Here is a 21,854-nt window from a genome sequence, read left to right as displayed (position 1 = left end):
AGGAGCTCCAACTGGGGGTGCATGTGGTCAGGATTATGGCCAATAACTCCACGACACAGCCAGGCATGATGTGCAGATTACACATTTTTCTTTGTTTGAGGTGAGGTTAAGGCTTTTAGCTGTCTGGAGGAATCTCTGGAGGTTGTCATCATGGTCCTGCAGATCGTGGCTGCAGATAGTGACATCGTCAAGGTAGGGGAATGTTGTCTCACCTCTGAACTGATAAAGGCCCTGTCCTCAGCGTGGTATTACCTGCTCTTGATGGCGACAGGCTTACAGTCAGGGGTGAGGTTGGGGAACAGAGGTAGGGGGTAAATCTGGAGGGTGGAGAGCTCGCAGATCGCGTTTGCTGGTTGGACACGTTCAGAGAAGAGGGCGAGCCATTTAAAGACTGTTGGTTACAGATTGTGAGGGGGGGCCCATCATATTCCATTTGGGGGTCCTCTGGTCTCTGAAACAATAGTTGCCTCAAAACTCACACCCCTAGGTTCAGGAACAGCTGCTACCCCTCCACCATGAGAGTCCTCAACATCACACTGAATCAGGGACTCATTTAAGGACACTTAATTTAGCATCTTATTGCACAATGAGTTTGTTTACATTTCTTTATTTGTTTACATGTGTTCAATTAGTTTTGTACTCCCAATAAGTGGTCATTTTGCCTCACCCAAAGGAAAAAGAGTCTCAGGCTGAGCGCGAGCGTGCGGAAGTCGGTTGGTGGGCGCCGCGGGGTGATGGGCGCCAGGTAAATTTGTCCGGTGCTTGGTTGGTGGGGATGCATCGTCCAGAAAGTGTGGGAGCCGGGTGGCATCGCTCTCTGGTGATGTCAAGATTCACTTTATTGTCATGTAATTTAAAAAGTGCCATATGACACAACATTGCCTTTTGTCTGCTGCAAGGCAGACATTCGCCATCAGCAGGAATTGCCTGAAATGCCTCTTACAATCAGAGAAAGAGAAGCAAAAGAGAATTGCCCCCAGAGTCACTATGTGTCCATGGATTCACCTCCAGTCATGTATGTACCCTGATAATAAATCAGAAATCTGGGGCCTTCAGTTAACAACCACTTGAGGATTAAAGATTGACAACCTTCGCAGAGCTGCCCAAGGTGGTGAACTCCTCATCTTCACTCTTCAGGCTAAATAGTCATTCACAGCTTTAAACCCCAGCTCTGGACTCTTCAACCCTAACAAGCTAAAGTTTTATTCTGCTCATTATTCCTCAAAATTGCTTCTTATATTATACTTGCCTCAGTAACCGGCTGAAATTCGAGGTAACAGACAGAAAGATCTGTGAAAATGCCATTAGATCCTTGACATGCATTAGTTAAAAACATGTAATTTAAAAAAAACCCTCTCAGACATTTCCCTCCAACTTTCCCGCCTCCGCCCTGCTGGAAGCTTCCGCCCCGCACAATTGATTGGCAGGGAAGGATGACGGCGTCTCCGCTTGCTCGGCTGCGATTGGTGCTGCCTCTGTCAATCGTATTGAGCAGGCGGTTCCACGCGTCACCGGCTCGTGGAGGCAGCGGGCGTGGTGGGGACGGGGCTGAGCGCGAGCGTGCGGAAGTCGGTTGGTGGGCGCCGCGGGGTGATGGGCGCCAGGTAAATTTGTCCGGTGCTTGGTTGGTGGGGATGCATCGTCCAGAAAGTGTGGGAGCCGGGTGGCATCGCTCTCTTATTGACCGAATTTGTGTCAAGAGAGCAGGTCGACTCTGAAGCCACCAGTGGGTGCTGCCAGTCATGGATACCATTATGGCTTGGGAATCTCTTCACCTCAGAACCGGCACTTACTTGTGGCTGCCTTTTCTTTCATCTAAAACCTTGACATGAAGGTTATGCCGGGGGTAACTTGGAAATTTGAAGGAGTTTGTTGAATTGGAGGGATCTTTGCTGTTGGCGTTTATTGAGCTGGCTGCTTGTTATGTGGAGCTGTGGCATAGAAGCCATTGAAATGGGACCTGACGTCTATTACAAAGAATGGCATTTGTGCAGTGATTGGTGCCCTCAAATATTTGGCTATAATCCTGGAGCAGCTCACATAAATCAGAGATGTTTCAAAACTTAGACTGAGATTTTCATATAGAGTCCACAGAATTAATTTTAGTCCTCTGAACATCCCCTTTAGAACCATTCCCCCCTCACTTAATCAATTCTCTCTTGTGTGTTGGGAGGGGGAATTCAAGAAGAGTGAAATGGTTCCACTCTGTGAGAGAAGGAATTGGCAAATAAGGCAATTTAAGATGTATGGGTTGCAGGGTTTGGGATAATTTGGTTTAATAGAGTAAAGGTTAGAGATGGGAATAGGCCAGATGGATGTGACAATGGTAAATGCTCGGGATGTGGTGTCAGATGGTCTGAATAATTGATATCAAACTGTTACTGTCGTTTTTAGATTTGTTTCAAGTATTGAATTTAGTTTTGCTGTTTTGATTTTTTTTTCTGTACTTCCCTAAATCACTACTGCAGTGGTTCTCAACTTTTTGCTTTCCACACATATACCACCTTAAGCCATCCCTAATTAATCACAAAGCACCTACGGCATAATGAATACTTAAAGAAGGACGTGAGTGGGAGGAGTCGCGTGATGGAGTAGTGGCCGGTAGGGGAATACCAGCTCTCTCCAGAAAAGAAGAAATAAAGTGAAGAAAATACAAAGATCAAGAAATACAAAGCCTAACAAATAAAAGATAAAGTTGTAGAGAAAAGAAAGAAAATGGCACCCAAGAAGGAAAAAGTAAAAACAACAGGGGGGGAAAAAGAAGAAAAGACGCCGGAAAAGAAAGGAGAAGGCCTTGCCTGCAAGAAGAAACAGGGAGCCGTTGTGGAGAAGAGAGCCTGTTCTCGGAGGTTGGTGACGACCCTGCAGAGTCGCGACCCCCCCCCCCCCACCAACCGACCGCTGGACTGCAAAAATGGCTCTCCGAGCCAAACAAAAGTGCGCTTACTAAGAAGAAGAACACTGATGGGAGGGGGTCTCAGCTGAGGAGCGGGCAAACACAACGCGACCAGCCCAACACCAGGGCTCTCAGCTGGAAGAAGAGGAAAGTGACAGGAAAGGGAATGAAAGGAAAGAAGAGCAGCAGCAGGAGGCCCAACAGATGAGTAGCCCAGAAGAAGAGGACCAACAGCAAGAAGCTAAGCAAGAAGGCCAGCAAAGTGAGACAAGCAACTCATCTGGAAAGTCAGAAGAGACACAGATACAAAGAGAAGAAGACACAAACACAAATGCAGACACAGAAGAAGAGGAAGAAGACCAAGATCTGCACAGAAGGTAAAACAGATGGACAGAATATAAAGTTTTTTTTCAAGAACAAATGAGAGCATTAAATTCTAATGTCAACCATTCTTTTAGTGAACTGAAAAGAAAAATGAAAAGTACAGTAGAATAAGTGAATAGAATAGCAATGACAGAAATAGGGAAAAGATGAGAAAATGTGGAAGAACAAAAAATTGCTGTAGAAATGGAAGTGAATGACTTAAGAAGAAAATTGGAAGAAAGTGATAAAAAAGTTAGTGTCCCAAGAGTTGTTAGCTCAGAAAATTGATATGTTGGAAAATTGTAGTAGGTGAAACAACATAAAAATAGTGGGCCAAAAGGAAGATGAAGAAGGCACAGATATGAAGGAATGGATCCCAAAGGTCCTGGGAATGACAGAAATACAGGAAGGAATGGAAGTAGAAAGGGCACACAGAACACTAGCTCCGAAACCTCAGACACATCAAAAACCAAGATCAATCTTAGTAAAATTTTTGAGATATATGACAAGAGAAAATATATTGCGGGCAAGGAATAAAATTAGAGAAGACAATAAACCATTGAAATACAAGGGTCAAAAAATATTTTTTTACCCAGACATAACTTTTGAACTCTTAAAGAAGAGAAAGGAGTTTAATACAGCAAAATCAATCCTATGGAAAAAAGGTTTCAAATTTATGTTAAGACATCCAGCTGTGCTTAAAATATTTATCCCTGGGGAGCAAAACATGCTGTTCTCGGATCCGGAGGGTTTGCAGAACGCCTGAAGGACAGAAGGAGAGATGAAGAGATGCAACAAGAATGAAGAACAGTGATAAAATACATATACATTATTTTTACATCTTCATATGTAAGAACTAAAGGGAAAGAGAAGGGAAGAAAGGAAGTAAGGGGGGGATAAAAGAGGGTGAGCTTTGTTATATGTGGGAAAAAAAAGTCTTCTTGGGGGGGTTGGGTGGGAGAGAATAACCGTCACTATGAAATCAGTTGACACTTGCAAGTGGGTTCACAATCCAAATGGAGAGGGCAGTTGTGGTTGCCCAGCAAGGGATAAGGGGCAACTCAGAGAGGTGGGGGGGGGGGGGACATTTGGGGCTAAGGGAATATTGGATGTGGGAGTTGTTGAAGTATTTTATGTTTTAAATGTGTTGTCATACATTGAGTTTAAAAAGGGAAAACAGAAATGAAAAGGGGGATGGTGGTGGTGAGGAAGCGGAAATGAGGTGTAAACAGGGTATGAGATGGCCATGTTGATTATAAATATTAATAGAATACATAACCAAATTAAATGGAAGAGGCTATTTAGTGAAAAAATAAAAAAAATAGACATAGCATTTGTGCAGGAAACGCATTAACTGAAGTGGAACATAGTAAATTAAAGAGAGACTGGGTAGGGCACATAGCACCAGCATCATATAATTCAAAAGCTAGAGGTGTAGCTATATTAATTAATAAAAGTACCAATCAAAATAGAGGAGGAAATAGTAGATCCAGCAGGAAATAATAGATCCAGCAGGGAGGTATGTAATGATAAAGTGTCTGATATATTCAGAATTTTGGAATTTGCTCAATATATATTCACCTAATGAAGAGGATCAAAAGCTTATGCAAGATATTTTTTTGAAGATTGTAGATATGCAAGGGAATATATTGATAGGAGGGGATTTTAACCTTAATTTGGATCCAATGTTGGATAAAACTGGACAAAAGACTAGGAAAAAGAATAAAGTGGCTAAATTTATGGTTAAATCAATGCAGGAAATGAAACTTATGGATATATGGAGGAGGCAGCATCCAAGGGAGAAGGAATATTCATATTATTCGAGTAGGCATAAAACATACTCAAGGATTGACATGTTTTTGTTGGCGGCCCATATTCAAGGGAGAGTTAGGAAAACTGAATATAAAGCTAGATTGCTATCTGATCGTTCATCCCTGTTATTAGCAATAGAACTGGAGGACATCCCACCAAGAACATATAGATGGAGGTTAAACTCCATGCTACTTAAAAGACAGGAATTTAGAGATTAAAATGTACTTTGAAATAAATACAGAATCAGTGAAAGACAAATTTATATTATGGGATGCAATGAAAGCTTTCATTAGAGGGCAGATAATAAGTTATTTAACTAAGATGAAAAAGGACGACAATTGGGAAATAGAATAGTTGGAAAGGGAGATAGTAAGTACAGAAAATGAACTAGCAACAAGGGACGATATTACAAAAAGAAGAGAATTGGCGGACAAAAAAATAAAATACGAAACATTACAAATGTATAAGGTGGAGAAGAACATAATGAAAATAAAGCAAAAGTATTATGAACTAGGAGAAAAAACACAAAATATTAGCCTGGCAACTTAAAACAGGACAAGATAAAAGAACTGTATTGGCATCAAGGAAAAAAGGACAAACAAATTACATATAATCCAATGGAGATTAATGAGAACTTTATGGAATTTTATGAACAATTATACCAAACTGAGAACAAAGGGAAAGATGATAAAATAGAAGAGTTTTTAGCTAAAATTGTACTGCCGAAATTGCAAGAAGAGGAACAAAACAAACTAATAAAACCATTTGAAATAGAGGAAGTACAGGATATATTAAAAAAAGCTGCCGAACAATAAAACGCCTGGAGAGGATGGAATCCCAATAGAATTCTATAAAACATTTAAAGAGTTATTAATTCCTCCTCTCCTGGAAGTAATGAACCAGATAGAAGAAACACAAAACTTGCCAGATTCATGTAAGACAGCATTAATTACAGTTATACCAAAGACGGGGAAGGATCCATTAACACCAGCATCATATAGACCAATATCTCTACTTAATTCAGATTAGAAGATAATAGCAAAATTATTGGCCGACTGTGTACCAAAAATAGTAAAACTAGATCAAACTGGATTTATTAAGAAAAGACAAACAGCGGATAATGTCTGTAAATTTATTAATTTAATTCATGCAGTTCAAGGAAATAAGATGCCAACAGTGGCTGTTGCTTTAGACGCAAAAAAAGCCTTTGACAGGGTAGAATGGAATTATTTATTCAAACTATTACAGAGGTTCCATCTACCAGAAAAATATATTAATTGGATTAAAGCATTATATAATGGACCATTGGCGAAGATAACAGTAAATGGATATATATCAAACCAATTTAAATTAAATAGGTCAACGAGGCAGGGATGTCCGTTATCTCCCTCACTGTTCACTTTAGCAATAGAACCATTGGCAGAACTGATAAGAACAGAAAATAAAGAAAAAGGGATAAAAATAAAGGAGGAGTAGAAAATCAGTTTATTTGCAGATGACATCGTAGTATACTTAACAGAACCAGAAATATCAATAAAAGAACTACATAAGAAATTGAAGGAATATGGAGAAATATTGGGGTACAAGATCAACGCAAATAAAAGTGAAGTGATGCCAATGAGTAATGCGGATTATACAGAATTTAAAAAAGAATCACCATTTTAATGGCAAACAGAAGCAATCCGATACCTAGGTATTGGGTTAGATAATAATTTAAGACACTTGTACAAATTAAATTATCAGCCACTAATAAAGAAATTGCAGGAAGACTTAGAACATTGGAAAGAATTACCGCTAGCGTTGATAGGGAGGGTAAATTGCATTAAAATGAATGTCTTCCCAAGGATAAAATACTTATTTCAATTCCCTTAACAGAGAAATTCTTTAATGAACTAAAGAGAATAATACGGAGATTTTTATAGAAAGGGGGGGAACCGAGGATAGCGTTAGATAAATTAACAGAGAGGTACAACCAAGGTGGTTTGCAGTTACCAAACTTTAAAAATTATTATAGAGCAGCACAATTAAGGTATTTATCAGAATTTTTATCAGACAAGGGAAAAACCAGATTGGACTAAGATAGAGCTAGATAAAATAGGAGAGAATGTACTGGAACATATACTTTATAAGTGGGATGAAAAGATAGTATGATATAAAAGCTCAAAAGTATTGCATCATTTACTCAATATATGGAAGAAGATTCACTTAGAAAGGAAAAAAAACAAATTACCAAATACCAAAATTATTATTGACGCAAAATCAGTTAATCCCTTTTACAATAGATAACCTTTCCTTTAGAGAAAGGGAGAGAAAAGGAATTAAAATAAAATAAAATTGTTTTTTGGGAAATAATTTATTAACATTTGAACAAATGAAGTACAAATACGGAATAACTCATGGTACAATGTTTGGATAACATCAACTGAAAGCCTACTTAAAGGATAAATTAGGACTGAGATTACCAAAAGGAAGCAGCTTTGAATATGTGATTACAGACACAATGATAATTAAAAGATTTATAACGAACATGTATATCAAGCTGCAAGAGAAAGAAAATTATTAAATAAGGTATAAACCCAAACAAAAGTGGGAAAAAGATTTAAACATAAAGATAAAAAATGAAATATTTGAAAAATTATGTTCTGGAACTATGAAGAATATAATAAACACAAGGTTACGCATGATACAGTATAATTGGATACACAGGTTATATATCATGCTCCAAAAGTTAAATAAATGGGATCCAACATTATTAGATAGATGTTTTCGCTGTAAGAAGGAAATGGGAACAACAGTACATGTGAGAAAGTTAAAAAGTTAAAAGTTAAAAAGCTGAGAATGACAGCTGCAACACAACAACAGGAAGAGAACATAGAAAATAAAGAGAACAAGAAAGAAGAGAGTAAAAAGAAAACAAGGAAACAACAGATGACCAACCCAGAAGAACATAGAGAAATGGAAGAAGAAGGGAAAGGCAAGACAATGGATATATATATATATATTTTTAAAGACAATGGATATATATATTTTTAAAGAATATATGGAATCAGTAAAAGAATGGCAATTACAAGAATTTAGTGAAATAAAAAGAAGAATTAAAAGTGCAGAAGAAAAAATGAATAGATTAGAGATGGTCATGTCAGATATAGGAAAAAGAGTGGACAAGGTGGAAGAATGAGAAACAGCCGTAGAAATGGAAGTAGAGGACTTAAAAAAGAAATTAGAAGAATCTAATAAAAAAGTTAAAGAAACACAAGAGCTGTTGGCTCAGAAGAAAGATATAGTGGAAAATTATAATAGAAGAAACAATATAAAGATAGTGGGCCTTAAGGAAGATGAAGAAGGCAAGAATATGAGAGAATTTATAAAAGATTGGATCCCCAGGGTCCAAGGAAGACCAGAATTACAGGAAGAAATGGAAATAGAAAGGGCACATAGAACATTAGCCCCAAAACCACAGCCACAACAAAAACCAAGATCCATTTTAGTAAAATTCCTAAGATATACAACAAGAGAAAATATATTGGAGAAAGCAATGAAGAAAATAAGAGAAGACAAAAAGCCACTGGAATACAAAGGTCAAAAAAAATTTTTCTATCCAGACATAAGTTTTGAACTCCTGAAGAAGAGAAAGGAGTTTAATACAGGAAAAACGATCCTATGGAAAAAAGGATATAAATTTATGCTAAAGTACCCAGCGGTACTTAAAATAATTATTCCAGGGCAGCAAAACAGACTATTCTCGGATCCGGAGGAAACACGAAAATTTGCAGAACAACTACAAGACAGGCAGAGAGATGAAGACATGTAACGAGAGTAAAAATGACCACAAACTATATGTATGTGTGTATGTAGGTATATATATATATATACACACATATATTTATATATATGTGTGTGTGTGTATGTATAAATGTGTGTACATGAGTGTATCTGTATTTAAAGGAAAATATATAGAGTATAGATAAGAATTAATAAGGGAATGAAAGGGAAGAGAGGAAGTAAGGAGGGAATTAAGAGTGACCTTTGTTATATATGAAAATTGAAATCTTTTCTGGGGGGGGCTGGGTGGGGAGGAGTTACGGTCACTGCGAAATCAGATGACGCTTGCGAGTGAATTCGCAAATCCAAATGGAGAGGGGAGATGTGGTTGCCCGACAAGGGATAAAGGGCAACTCAGGAAGGGGAGAGGATTGTGGGGTTAAAGAAATTTTAGATAGAATAAGGGAAATGTTTTATGTTTTAGAAATGTTGTCTTATAAAGTGTTCAAAACAAGAAAGCAGAAATGGATAAGAAGGAAAGGTGATGATGAGGAAATGGAAAGGAAAGATAAACAAAGTATGAAATGGCTACGTTGAACTATATGGCTTTAAATATTAACAGAATACATAACCAAATCAAAAGGAAGAAACTGCTAAATTTACTGAAAAAAGAAAAAATTGATATAGCATTCGTGCAAGAAACACATTTAACTGAAATGGAGCACAAGTAATTAAAGAGAGATTGGGTAGGACATGTAACAGCAGCGTCATATTATTCATATAATTCAAAAGCTAGAGGAGTAAAAATGTACCAATTAAAATAGAAGAGGAAATAATAGATCCAGCAGGGAGATATGTAATGATAAAATGTCAGATATATTCGGAGTTTTGGAATTTACTCAATGTATATTCACCTAATGAAGAAGATGAAAAATTTATGCAAGATATTTTTTTGAAGATAGCAGACACGCAAGGGAACATACTAATAGGAGGGGATTTCAACCTTAATTTGGATTCAAACATGGATAAAACTGGGAAAAAAATTAACAGAAAGAACAAAGTAACCAAATTTATAATTAAATCGATGCAAGAAATTCAACTTTTGGATATATAGAGGAAACAACACCCAAAGGAAAAGGAATATTCATATTATTCGGGTAGACATAAAACATACTCAAGAATAGACCTATTCCTGTTATCAGCTCGTATGCAAGACAGAGTAAGAAAAACAGAATATAAAGCTAGAATATTATCGGACCACTCACCCCTGATATTGTCAATAGAGTTGGTGGACATCCCTCCAAGAATGTATAGATGGAGATTGAACTCCATGCTACTTAAAAGGCAGAATTTTAGAGAGTTCATTGAAAGACAAATTAAAATGTACTTTGAAATAAATACGGAATCAGTGAAAGATAAGTTTATACTATGGGATGCAATGAAAGCGTTCATCAGAGGGCAAATAATAAGTTATGTAACCAAGATGAAGAAGGACTACAATCAGGAAACAGAGCAGTTGGAAAGGGAAATAGCAAATATAGAAAAAGAATTAGCAATGAAGGAAGACACAACTAAAAGAAGAGAATTGGCAGATAAAAAAATAAAATATGAAACACTACAAACATGTAAGGTGGAGAAGAACATAATGAAGACAAAACAGAAATATTATGAACTAGGAAAAAAACGCACAAAATTCTAGCATGGCAGCTTAAGACAGAACAAACTAAGAGAATGGTATTGGCATCAAGGAAAAAAGACAAGCAAATCACATATAATCCAACGGAGATTAATGAAAACTTCAGAGAATTCTACGAAAAATTATACCAAACTGAAAACGAAGGGAAAGAAGACAAAATAGATGAATTTTTAACTAAAATTGAACTACCAAAATTACAAATAGAGGAACAAAATAAATTAACAGAACCATTTGAAATAGTAGAAATACAAGAGATAATAAAAAAACTACCAAATAATAAAACACCAGGAGAGGATGGATTCCCAATAGAATTCTATAAAACATTTAAATATTTATTAATTCCTCCCCTCCTGGAAGTAATCAACCAGATTGATAAAACACAAAGCTTACCAGATTCATACAAAACAGCAATAATTACAGTAATACCAAAGACAGGGAAAGATCCACTCGCACCAGCGTCATATAGACCAATATCTTTACTTAACACAGATTATAAGATAATAGCTAAACTATTAGCAAACAGATTAGCCGACTATGTACCAAAAATAGTAAATCTAGACCAAACTGGATTTCTTAAAAGACGAACAACAGACAATATTTGTAAATTTATTAACTTAATTCATGTAGTAGAAGGGAATAAAACTCCAACAGTAGCAGTTGCTTTAGACGCAGAGAAGGCCTTTGACAGAGTAGAATGGCATTATTTGTTCAAAGTATTACAAAAATTCAGTTTACCAGAGAAGTATATTAATTGGATTAAAGCATTATATAAGGGACCATTGGCGAAAGTGACAGTAAATGGATATATATCAAAACAATTTAACTTAAGCAGATCAACAAGGCAGGGATGCCCACTATGACCCTTATTGTTCGTGTTAGCTATAGAACCACTAGCAGAATTGATAAGAACAGAAAATAAAATAAAAGGGATAAAAATAAAAGACAAGGAATATAAAATCAATTTATTTGCAGATGAAGTTATAGTATACTTAACAGGACCAGAAATATCAATAAAAGAATTATATAAGAAATTGAAGGAATATGGAGAAGTGTCGGGTTACAAGATTAACGCGAATAAAAGTGAAGCAATGCCAATGAATAATGCGGATTTCTCAAAATTTAAGAAAGAATCACCATTCAGATGGTGATACCTAGGTATACAAATAAATAAAAACCTCGGCCATTATTATCCACTAATGAAAAAATTACAGGACGACTTAGAGCATTGGAAAGACTTACCACTAACACTAATAGGAAGGATAAACTGTATTAAAATGAACATTTTCCCAAGGATACAATACATATTTCAGGCATTGCCAATACACTTGACGGAGAAATTCTTCAAGGAGTTAAAGAAAATAATAAGGAAATTTTTATGGAAAGGGTGAAACCGAGGATAGCACTAGATAAATTAACAGAATGGTATAAATAAGGAGGCTTAAAACTGCCAAACTTTAAAAATTATTATAGATCCGCACAATTAAGATACCTATCAGATTTTTATCAAACAAGGGAAAAGCCAGATTGGACTAGATTAGAACTAGATAAAATAGGGGAGAAGATGCCTGAACATATTATATAAATGGAATGAAAAATTGGTACAACGTAGGAATTCTCCAGTATTACATCATCTGCTCAATATTTGGAAGAAGATTCATGTAGAAAGGAATAAAACAAATTACCAATTACCAAAACTAATACTGATGCAAAATCAGCTAATCCCTTTTACAATAGATAACATTTCCTTTAGAGAATGGGAGAAAAAAGGGATCAAAAGAATAGAAAATTGCTTTTCGGGAAATAAATTACTATCCTTTGAACAAATGAAGGATAAATATATAACTAAAGATACAGTGTTGGCATACTACCAACTGAAATCCTACTTGAAGGACAAATTGGGAAGCAGTCTGAGGTTACCAGAGGGAAGTAATTTTGAATATGTGATTACAGACACAATGATAATCAAAAAATTTATAACAATTATGTATATTAAACTGCAAGAAAAGGAGAATGAGGAAACAAATGGTAAAACTAAACAAAAATGGGAACAAGATTTAAACATAAAGATAAAGAAGGAAACATGGGAGAAGTTATGCTCTGGAACTATGAGAAATACAATAAACACGAGATTACGTATGATACAATATAACTGGATACACAGGCTATACATTACACCTCAAAAGTTAAATAAATGGGACCCAACAGTATCTGACAGATGTTTTCGTTGTAAAAAGGAAATGGGAACAACAATTCATGCAATCTGGACGTGTGAGAAAGTGAAAAAATTTTGGGAAGATCTAAACCAGATATTAAATAAAATCACAGAAAGCAATATACCAAAAAACCCAGAGATCTTCCTCCTAAGTAACATAAAAAACAAAGAATTTGGACTTGATTTGGATGGTGCACAAAAAAGATTTGTTAGGATAGCCCTAGCTGTAGCAAAAAAATGTATTATGTCAGCCTGGAAATTAGAAGATAACTTGAGAATACAACAATGGTATATAGAAATGAATAAATGTATTCCATTAGAAAAAATAACATATAATTTAAGAAATAATATTACAATATTTGAACAAATATGGGAGCCATACATGAAACACAATAGAGAAAACCTACCGGGGACATCTACCACCTAAAATGACAGAAGGAGAAGGAAATGAAAAGAATTGACTCAGTGGAATTTCTTGTTTATTTTTATTGAGTGACAACATTGTTTGACAGGTTTAATGTATCTTAGATTCTGTACTTTAAATGAATGGGAGGGGAGGTAGGGAGGGTTGGATGGGAAGAGGGAGGGGGGAAGAAAACGACACTATATATTTGAAAAGAAAAATGTATGTATCTTGATTAATGTGGTCTATAGTGTGAAAAATAAAAAAAATTTTAAAAAAAGTTTACAAGCGGGGCCGGTTCGCCATGAGAATGTGCCTTACACAGCACCATATTTACAAATTTCAGGTATATATTTTTGGACATTTTCCTACTTCTAGGGATCTGCATTAACCTTCAAATAATTGAATAGAATATATATTGGCGAATCGTGTGGTGAGTGGCACTTTCTTGGCAATCTTTTATTTTCTTTGCTTTTCTTTCTTTTCTTTTTCTGTTCTATCTATAGTTTTTTTTCTTTTGGGGTTTCTCGGGTGGGAGGGGGTTGGGGAGAGTGGGGGATTTAAGTATCATGGAATGTATAATGGATTTATTTTTTCTGCTTGTACTTTTTCAACTTCGTAACTGACTCCATGTATGGACAAATTTTTTTAAATAATTTTTTTTTTTAAAAAGAGACACTTTAAGAGAGTCCCCCCAAAGGCAAGTAGGCATCAATCAGCTCTTCATCCTGGGCAATGCCATTGCTGTTTCATACAACTTTATTCAAACAGTTGCAAGGAGCAAAGCACAACTAAGGCACTCCACTGGCTGAATATTTGTTCCAATCTTCACCAAAGGTTTGTGTTGCTTCAGGGAACATTTACTTTTACAATTTTAAACTTGTGTATTTTTTTACTTATTATTTTATTCTTATTTAAATTTTTTTTTATTTTCTTTGGTATTTTTTGCCAGTTGATTGATGCTGCCAGTTTTATTTTTAAATTCTGGACACTGGAGTACCCTCTTTTGAAATGAATGTCTGGAATTTGAGCTCTGGAAATGTTTTGAGCCACATTTCAATGTTTGAGATATATTTCTACCAATCTTAATTAAATTTTCAATTAACATAATCACATTACACTTCATAAAAATCATTTTTAATTTTTAAAATTATGATATAATGCATGAATCTAAAATCCCACAAGGTGATTTTTTTTATTCTTTTTTTGATTCCATAATGTGAGGTTTCAGGTGCTGAGAAAGTTTGAAGAGATTGAGCTTTTTTTTCTTTAGATAAGTGACTTTAGTGATGTGTTTGAAGATATGAATGGACTGGGTAGGATGGGAACATTTTCATTTCTGGAGAAATCCAGAACAAGATCCATGTATATGAAATGAGTATTGGTGAATCTAATAACAATATAAGAATGTGCAAGTGTTGGAAGTAGTTGAGACTGCTAGCTTGGGTGCATTGAAAACTAATGTAGATAAGAGCAATACAAATAAAGATTTGTAGAAATATGAGATTAAAAAAATGGAAGGAAGCAGTGAATCGTGTTTAGTGCAAACACCAGGCTAGTTGTACTATATAATTTGTTGTAAATTTTAAAATTTCTTCCTGTTTGTAGGAGACTTTACCTTTTGGCAAAGACGTTCAATGAAACTTTGATTCCCAGTGGTCAGAATAGTGAATTAATTGTCTGTTTGGTAGTCAGTGATGAGCAATGGCATGATAAGGATGGACACTTGGCTCTGAAAGAAGATATAAATGCCATTTGTAGTATCTTGAAAAATTAGCACCCTGAGAAGATTCAAATGGACAAGCTTCTATTTTTATTGTAACTTGTGTGCCAATGTGAAATTTGCCAGCAAACAGTAAATGAATGTGTATAAAACTGCACATGATAGTAAAAGGAACTGTTGGTTTTCCAACAAGAAATCAGAATTGGATCACCTGCTGAACAATGACATTAATCTCTCTTCAAATTTGGAAGCTCCCAATGCTAATAAACTGGAAATAAAAGATTTGGAACATACAAAGCTGTATGAAAACATTTCAGAAACAACTAAGAGAATGGATTTGTCTAAAGATTATTTTCTTGTTACTTCTGACAATGCACATAATAGTTCATCTAATCTGATTAATCAAGATAAACCAACTGAAGATGGGATAAAGCTAGATTTAGATGGATATTTGGAAAGTGATAAAATATTGTGTAGATGGTGTGGATATTACACATTTAATAAACTGTGCTTTGAAGATCACTTAAGAGAGCAGCATAGATATTTTGAATTTGGGAAAGAAATCCCAGCCTCATCAATGAAACTGCAGTGCTTTGGAACAGAAAACAATTGCTTGAATTCTCAAGTTCATTCAACTAATGATATTTCTCTGAAAAGAAAGAGAATTGTGAAGAAAAGAAAGTCAGTTAATTCTGAGCGTGAAAAACATGTCAGAAAAAATAGTTCCACTTTAAAAATTGATGGTTGCAAGACTTCAAAAAGCATGCCAAAGAAATCTCCAACTGGGCGAAGAAAACCCCCAATCTTGTCAACATTTAAAAACTGCTTGCTGTATGTAAAACGATTGTGTTTATTTCATTGTATTCTGTGTCACTATCGCACTTTGTTCCATAATTGCATCTTGCGCCATGTTAAAAGTGTTCATGGTAACCCCAGTGGACATCAAAAATTTAAAAGCCATGTTTGTTTCTCTAATGGTTTAAGAACATCAGAGCTTTGTAAAAAGGGGCACAGGGCAAAGGGGTTATCATCTAAGTACAACCTGTTACCTTATGAAGGAAATAATATTGGCATAAGGAGTGAAAGTAGAAATATTGACACAAATTGTGAGACATCTTTGCAGCAGGTTAATAATCAATTACAATTTTCAGTACCTCATTTTGCCAATCACTTGGATGCTAATATAGGTTCAGAAATATCTCCAACTTCCATTGGAGTTCCTTTATATTTTTCAACAATAATGTCTCCCATAAAGAAGAGAAATGATATTGCTTTGAGCAAAGCAGCTTCAAGTAAATGCCTGGTTTTGGAAGCCATTGTGAAAAGCCTGAAAAATCGGATGAGATCACCAATCAAATGTGTGCCAGCTGTACCCCTACTAAATGATCGAAGCGCAAGGCGCAAGCAAACTATTCCATATTGTAGAACAACAGAAGAGCAAAAGGCTAAGTGGATGCTGGAGCCATATAGCTTCTTAAGTCAACAGAAGATTGAGTTTTCTACTTCTGGTGATGATTGTCTATACACAGGGGCTGAAATTGAAGTTGTACTATCTGATGCAGAAAATGATAATGATGAAAGGACATATTCAAATCCTTGCAAAAATGACTGTACTTTAAGTGGAAAGTTTGCAAAATTAGCTGAAGATGAGACCAAAATGTTGTGTTCTACAACAGATAAAATGAAGCTAGGAGCTATGTACAAGTGCAGCATTTGTGCGTTTTCACATGCTAACATTAGCAATGTCCTTTTGCACTATCACGAAAAGCACCCTGAAGAGAGTAACATCTACAAAAGGAATTTTAAATACAGCTGTAAGTCACCAGTAAATATATTGACAAAGAGGGATTTTCCCTTGTCCACGTGCAGTGAATTGTTGTTTGATTCAGAATCTTCTGATCCATCTCACTCTTGCTTAGATGCATCTTCCAAGTTGTGTTTATGCAAACACTGTTCGTACACTGGGGACTGGGTCTCTTTATCTGAGCATTACCAAAGAATTCACCTGTCTAAGAATGAATCAGAGAATCAAATTCTTAACTACTTGCCGGTCAGAGCACAATTGGCAGTTCCTTCAATCTCCAAAAGTAAGGCACAGTTGGTGTTTGAATGCCAGGAATGCAATTTCACCTGCTCTTCGAGGAGAGTTATTTGTAGACATTACTGCATCAAGCAGAGTATTGCTTGTGCTCAAGTTGAAGACTCTGAAATAGTTTTCAAGTGTGCTTTGTGCATGTTCACTCATTTAATTCGGGCAGGACTTGTTCATCATTATCTTGTGTTTCATAATATTGAACCTTCACATAGATGTTATAGAGAAGCTAATAATGCACTTGGCTCTCTGCTATCCATTAATGATGAACTGAAAGCTGGCATGGAAAAACAGATATGTATATTATGCTTTTTTAAGGCTATTACTCAAAAAGAACTTGTGTTCCATTATAAATTGCGACATTTCAAATTTTATTCTCAAAATAAGTGCACTATTGGGTGTAAAAAGATAAACTTAAGTACAACTAACTTGCATCCATTTGATGAAATAAACATTTTAAAAGAGAATGGAAGTGAATATGTGAATGCTGTGATGGACAGGGAGATGTGTCCAGAGCCCAAGACTGATGTTAAGATCCCTTTAAAATGCAGTACTGCTGAGGAATTGGAGTTGATCAGCTACAAAGGGAGTGAAAACTTTATGAAATCTTTAGCAATCAGTGGTAAATTGGGAGATGAAAGCAATACCTCAAGAAGAAAAAACAAAAATTCTTTCTCTTTGACTATGAATTCGATGAATATGATGAGATTTCAGGACAGGAAACATTCCCTGAGCAGTCGTGAGCACTTGGGATGTAACATTGTGATGCCAGAAGATCAGAACATTGACAGCAGTGATAATTTCAGCAAAACTGGTGATCCTTTGATGAAGCTAAGCTATAAAGGAGCAGATCAAAAATTTGTACTTGATGATAAGGATCGTTGCCTTCAAGAAAATCTGGTATGATTTGCTTTCTCTTTATTTTTGGTATGATGCAGAAAGAAAATTGCCAAGAATTTAAATTGTTTTTCACAAAACTCTGCTTTGGCATTTGGTAACTTGAAGTGGAACTTATTAGTTCATTTATGACAATTTACTTTGAATATTGTCAAATATGTGAAAGATATCCTTGTTCAGGTAACACAAGAGTTTCGTTAATATTGGCTGGTAATATCAATCCAGTCTTAGTAGGGTTTTTATTTTGCATTTTATGACAGTGACATTGTTCATTATTGAATTAAATTTAATACTGTACTTATAGCAGATTTATTGTTAGAAAATTGTTTTTGAAAGATAAATTTTTGAACACTTGCCTAAATAGTGGATATTCTGATTAAATTTTCTTGAGTCCCACTTTTTGACATTAAATGCTTAATCTAACACATCCATCGCTCCCTGGGAATCCTCAGCCACTGTTTTTAAATCATGCAGTGACATAATTCCATCTAATCAAATAGTTTCCAAATTTAGAACTTCATAATATTATAATTGAGGAAAGTTACATTTGTCCTCCACTTACTTCCTTTCAACATCCTGATATGAAAATCTTCCTATGGATACTTTTCTATGGGTGCTTCATGACTTGCTGAGTTTCTGTAGCATTTTTGTGCATTGTACAAGACTCCAGTGTCTGCAGATTTTCTTGTTTACCTGATATGAAGATCACTTGATCCTGATGTGTTATCATTGTACAGTAATAGAGAATTATTGTCTTGCCTTTCTATTAAGATTTTTTAAAGTTGGATCATTTAGTGCAGTATTTCTCAACCTGTTGCCTATCAATTTGTTATAAGTGGTTCATGTAAAAGAAGGTTGGAAGTTTGAAATTAAAGAAAGCCCTGAATATTCTCAAAAATAAATTCACACCAAAAAATATAGCAGAATATCCAGTCAGTGGTATAGGAAAGGAATTAAGCTTGCCACATTTTCTTGTCTCCCCCACCACCCACCCCCCCAAAAAAAACTGGTTGGCTGTGAGTTTGTTATAGGGAGTAAGTGGTATGAGTGGGGGAAATAACTTGAGAACCACTAGTTGTGTGCATCTGTATAATATTGAATACAATTCAGTTTTCAGAGCTGTAATGAGTTATTTGCATCTTGCATCAATTTAAAGAAAGCTGCATTAAAGCATTTCATTTTTGTCTTACTAAAATTTATGATTTTAAGAGTTTTTCAGGAATTTACTATTTTGATTTTAGGTTTGTAACCCACTGAAGGGTATGTTTTTGTGACGTAAAAGCCTTCCCATTCTCTTCAGATGAGGCAAAAAAAAATCCCATACTTTTACCATATCCTAATTTGTGTTCCATCAGATAGAGGAGTTAAATATTGGCATCATTCAAAACTTGTCAAGCTGCAGAGAATGAAGAAACAAAAGCATCAGTTTGTTTTTAATTTGTCATGTATTAAAGATAACCTGAGTGCTGAATACTTCACCAGCAAGATGTTAATTTTGTATGAATAATTACAGCAGTTTTCAGTGGAAGTTGAGACTTCTTATGAGCAACATGATTTTGTATACCTTCATTTTCATGGTTTTATCATATCAGGTGTATAATTTGGTCCCCCAATTTTCTGCAAGGAATGTGCCAGAGACTGGTCTCCGAGCCTCCCATCAACAACCAATTGCCAAGTAACAAATCTGTAAATTAACCAAGTAAAAAAAAAACCTTTGCTTCTGGCTGGGAGGATGCCAAACGGTGCTGGGTCCGAGTCTTCGGCATCACCTGGAGTTGGCAACGGCAACTCCATTTTCGACATCAAGTGTGATGCCATCCGGATCAAAGAAGTCACCAAGTATGCTTGGTGCAGGAACCACGGCTACTTGTCAGCTCCTAGACAGGAGCGGGGAACTCGGGCTCTTCAATTGTAATTGTAAAATGTTTGGGTGGGTTATGACGGCACCCGGTGATGGGGAGGTGTTGGGGAGCAGTGGTCCTAGTGGTGGGGAGGTGCTTCCAGGTTCTATACACCAAATCTACAATGAGTTGTTTTTTGAGTTGAATTTAAGGTCTCATTTTTGAAACGTACAAGACGACCCCTGATTTTTGAGTGCTTTTCAAGACTCAACTTGTACACCGAAATATACGGTATTTTTTAACAAATTTAAAATTAACAGTGCTTCAAAATTCTGAATACATGGAAAGGTGGTTTAACTGGTTAGAATTTGTAGGTATATCATAGTTCTTTCCTATGATTATCTGAGAAGTACACAATAAAATATTACTTACTGTATTAAAGTTTTTCAGAACCATTTTCTCTTTATCCCAATTCATTACAGTTTGAGTTTTAAGCTATCTGATGTGCATAAAGATCAAACTAAACTTCAAAGTTAATATACATAATGTAAAAAAAGTAGAGCAAGAACACATGTCAACAGGAGTTTTGAACTGCAACTATTAATGATTTCAGAAGTCTATTTCTTTTTGGCTTATTGTACATTATTTCTCTACAATAATTTTAAGGTCCCAGAAAATAAAATAGTAAACGGAGATCATAGTGTCAAGGAAGCTTGTTTGAAATTTGCGGTGAATCAAAGTATAGCAATGGGAGAATTCAATTGCAGGTACTGCACACAACTTTTTAAGGCATTGACTGATCTGCGCAACCACGAAAAGGCACACTTCTTGTCCAAAAATTGTCATCACTCTGCTACCAAGAGCAGGTAATGGTGATTAATATTCTCAATTTGTTTTTATTTGTGTTTATTAGAATGTACACCTATATTTTATTGATGCATTTCCACTTTCTGAAATTGCACCGTAAATTGTGATTTACTCTGAATTGTGAAAATTTGACTTTTTTTAAATGATTGTTCCATATGTAGCTTCCGACTCCTGTTTCAACCTGTCAGGAAGGGAGGCATCATTGTTGCTGGCATGCAGAGTTGACTTGTAATCATTTATGGTTTGAATACCATGCCACAGGAAATATGGTCCATACAAAGTTGTATGGGATATTGCATTCAGCACAATGCATTTTATGTACTTGCACAATAAATTCCCGTGGGCTGCATCAAAAAAAGAGGTTATTAATTGGCTCAATATATTTTGCTTCTTGTATTTAAAGATCTTGGTCTGGACTAAGAGATGGAGCAGAATGGTCTTGTTTGGCTGGTATGAGTACAGTGTGCTAAATGGGCTCTTTTTGCTTTTTGAAAAATCTAATTTTGTTTACATCTTCATAAACCTCTTGTCATCAATTAAAATACAGTGAAGAGCATAGTGCTTGATTTACAATTTCTAATGCCCATAATAAAATGCTTGCAGTTCAATATAAAAAAAAGTGAGTTTGAGATTAACAAAAACATTCCATTTACGCAGGATATATGATGATGTAGCTTGATGGGTAATGATTTCCTCAGGGTTGGTAATTGGAGAGTGTGATTGGAGGCCACTGTTCACTTGAAATCCCTAGGGGCCACTTTCTGATGTATGTTATTGACCTGAATTTTTGTACTGAGTATTACAGCTCAGCCCACAATGCCCATCAAGCACCTATTTATAATAATTAATCCCTTTATCTTCTTATCAACTTCCCACAGAGATTGCCATTTACCAACACATTAGAGTTGATTATCAAAAGCTCAACTGTATTTGATAAAAATAGGCCAAGTAGTTTGTTTCCCAAATATTTAAATCTAGCAAGAAAAATGAAGGCAGATATTAAAAACCTAGAATTCTTGGATTTTTAATGCAGTGCATAAAGAATACAGTATACTAAATATCTTGTAAATTGTGGTTAGGGCCTAGCTGGAGAGTTGCATTGAGGAGTTGGCATTCTAAATTACTGGAGGTTTGCTGCCAAGGGCTTGGTGAGAATGCAGAAGGATTTTGATGGTGGTGCTGAAGATTTGGGGTATACAGGGAAAATGTTTGTTCCCCTCACATTGAAGAGGTCAGAGAAATTTGAGTGGTTTTCAAAATGAATATGTTTGGTCTTGTAAGTGAAGTGTT

General features: G+C 35.7%; 1 protein-coding gene across 6 annotated transcripts in view; it reads left to right on the top strand.

Annotated features, from left to right (window-relative positions):
• The first annotated feature begins 1,514 nt into the window (after positions 1 to 1,514).
• Positions 1,515 to 21,854, top strand: part of LOC138758891 (uncharacterized) — a 40,128-nt gene continuing 19,788 nt past the window's right edge. For 3 of the 6 annotated variants that reach the window (XM_069928438.1, XM_069928442.1, XM_069928443.1), the window contains exons 1-4: positions 1,531 to 1,604; positions 13,491 to 13,577; positions 14,753 to 17,859; positions 20,364 to 20,563. In XM_069928438.1, the coding sequence (XP_069784539.1) occupies positions 15,004 to 17,859; positions 20,364 to 20,563 (3,056 nt within the window). In that variant the 5' untranslated portion in view covers positions 1,531 to 1,604; positions 13,491 to 13,577; positions 14,753 to 15,003. Of the gene's footprint in view, positions 1,605 to 13,490; positions 13,578 to 13,817; positions 13,982 to 14,752; positions 17,860 to 20,363; positions 20,564 to 21,854 lie in introns of all 6 variants that reach the window. The other 3 variants (XM_069928439.1, XM_069928441.1, XM_069928440.1) reach the window with 3 other exon arrangements.

The sequence above is a fragment of the Narcine bancroftii genome, chromosome 3 (genome assembly GCF_036971445.1).
Source record: "Narcine bancroftii isolate sNarBan1 chromosome 3, sNarBan1.hap1, whole genome shotgun sequence".
NCBI classification, from domain to species: domain Eukaryota; kingdom Metazoa; phylum Chordata; class Chondrichthyes; order Torpediniformes; family Narcinidae; genus Narcine; species Narcine bancroftii.
This window is presented reverse-complemented; position numbering and strand designations above follow the sequence as displayed.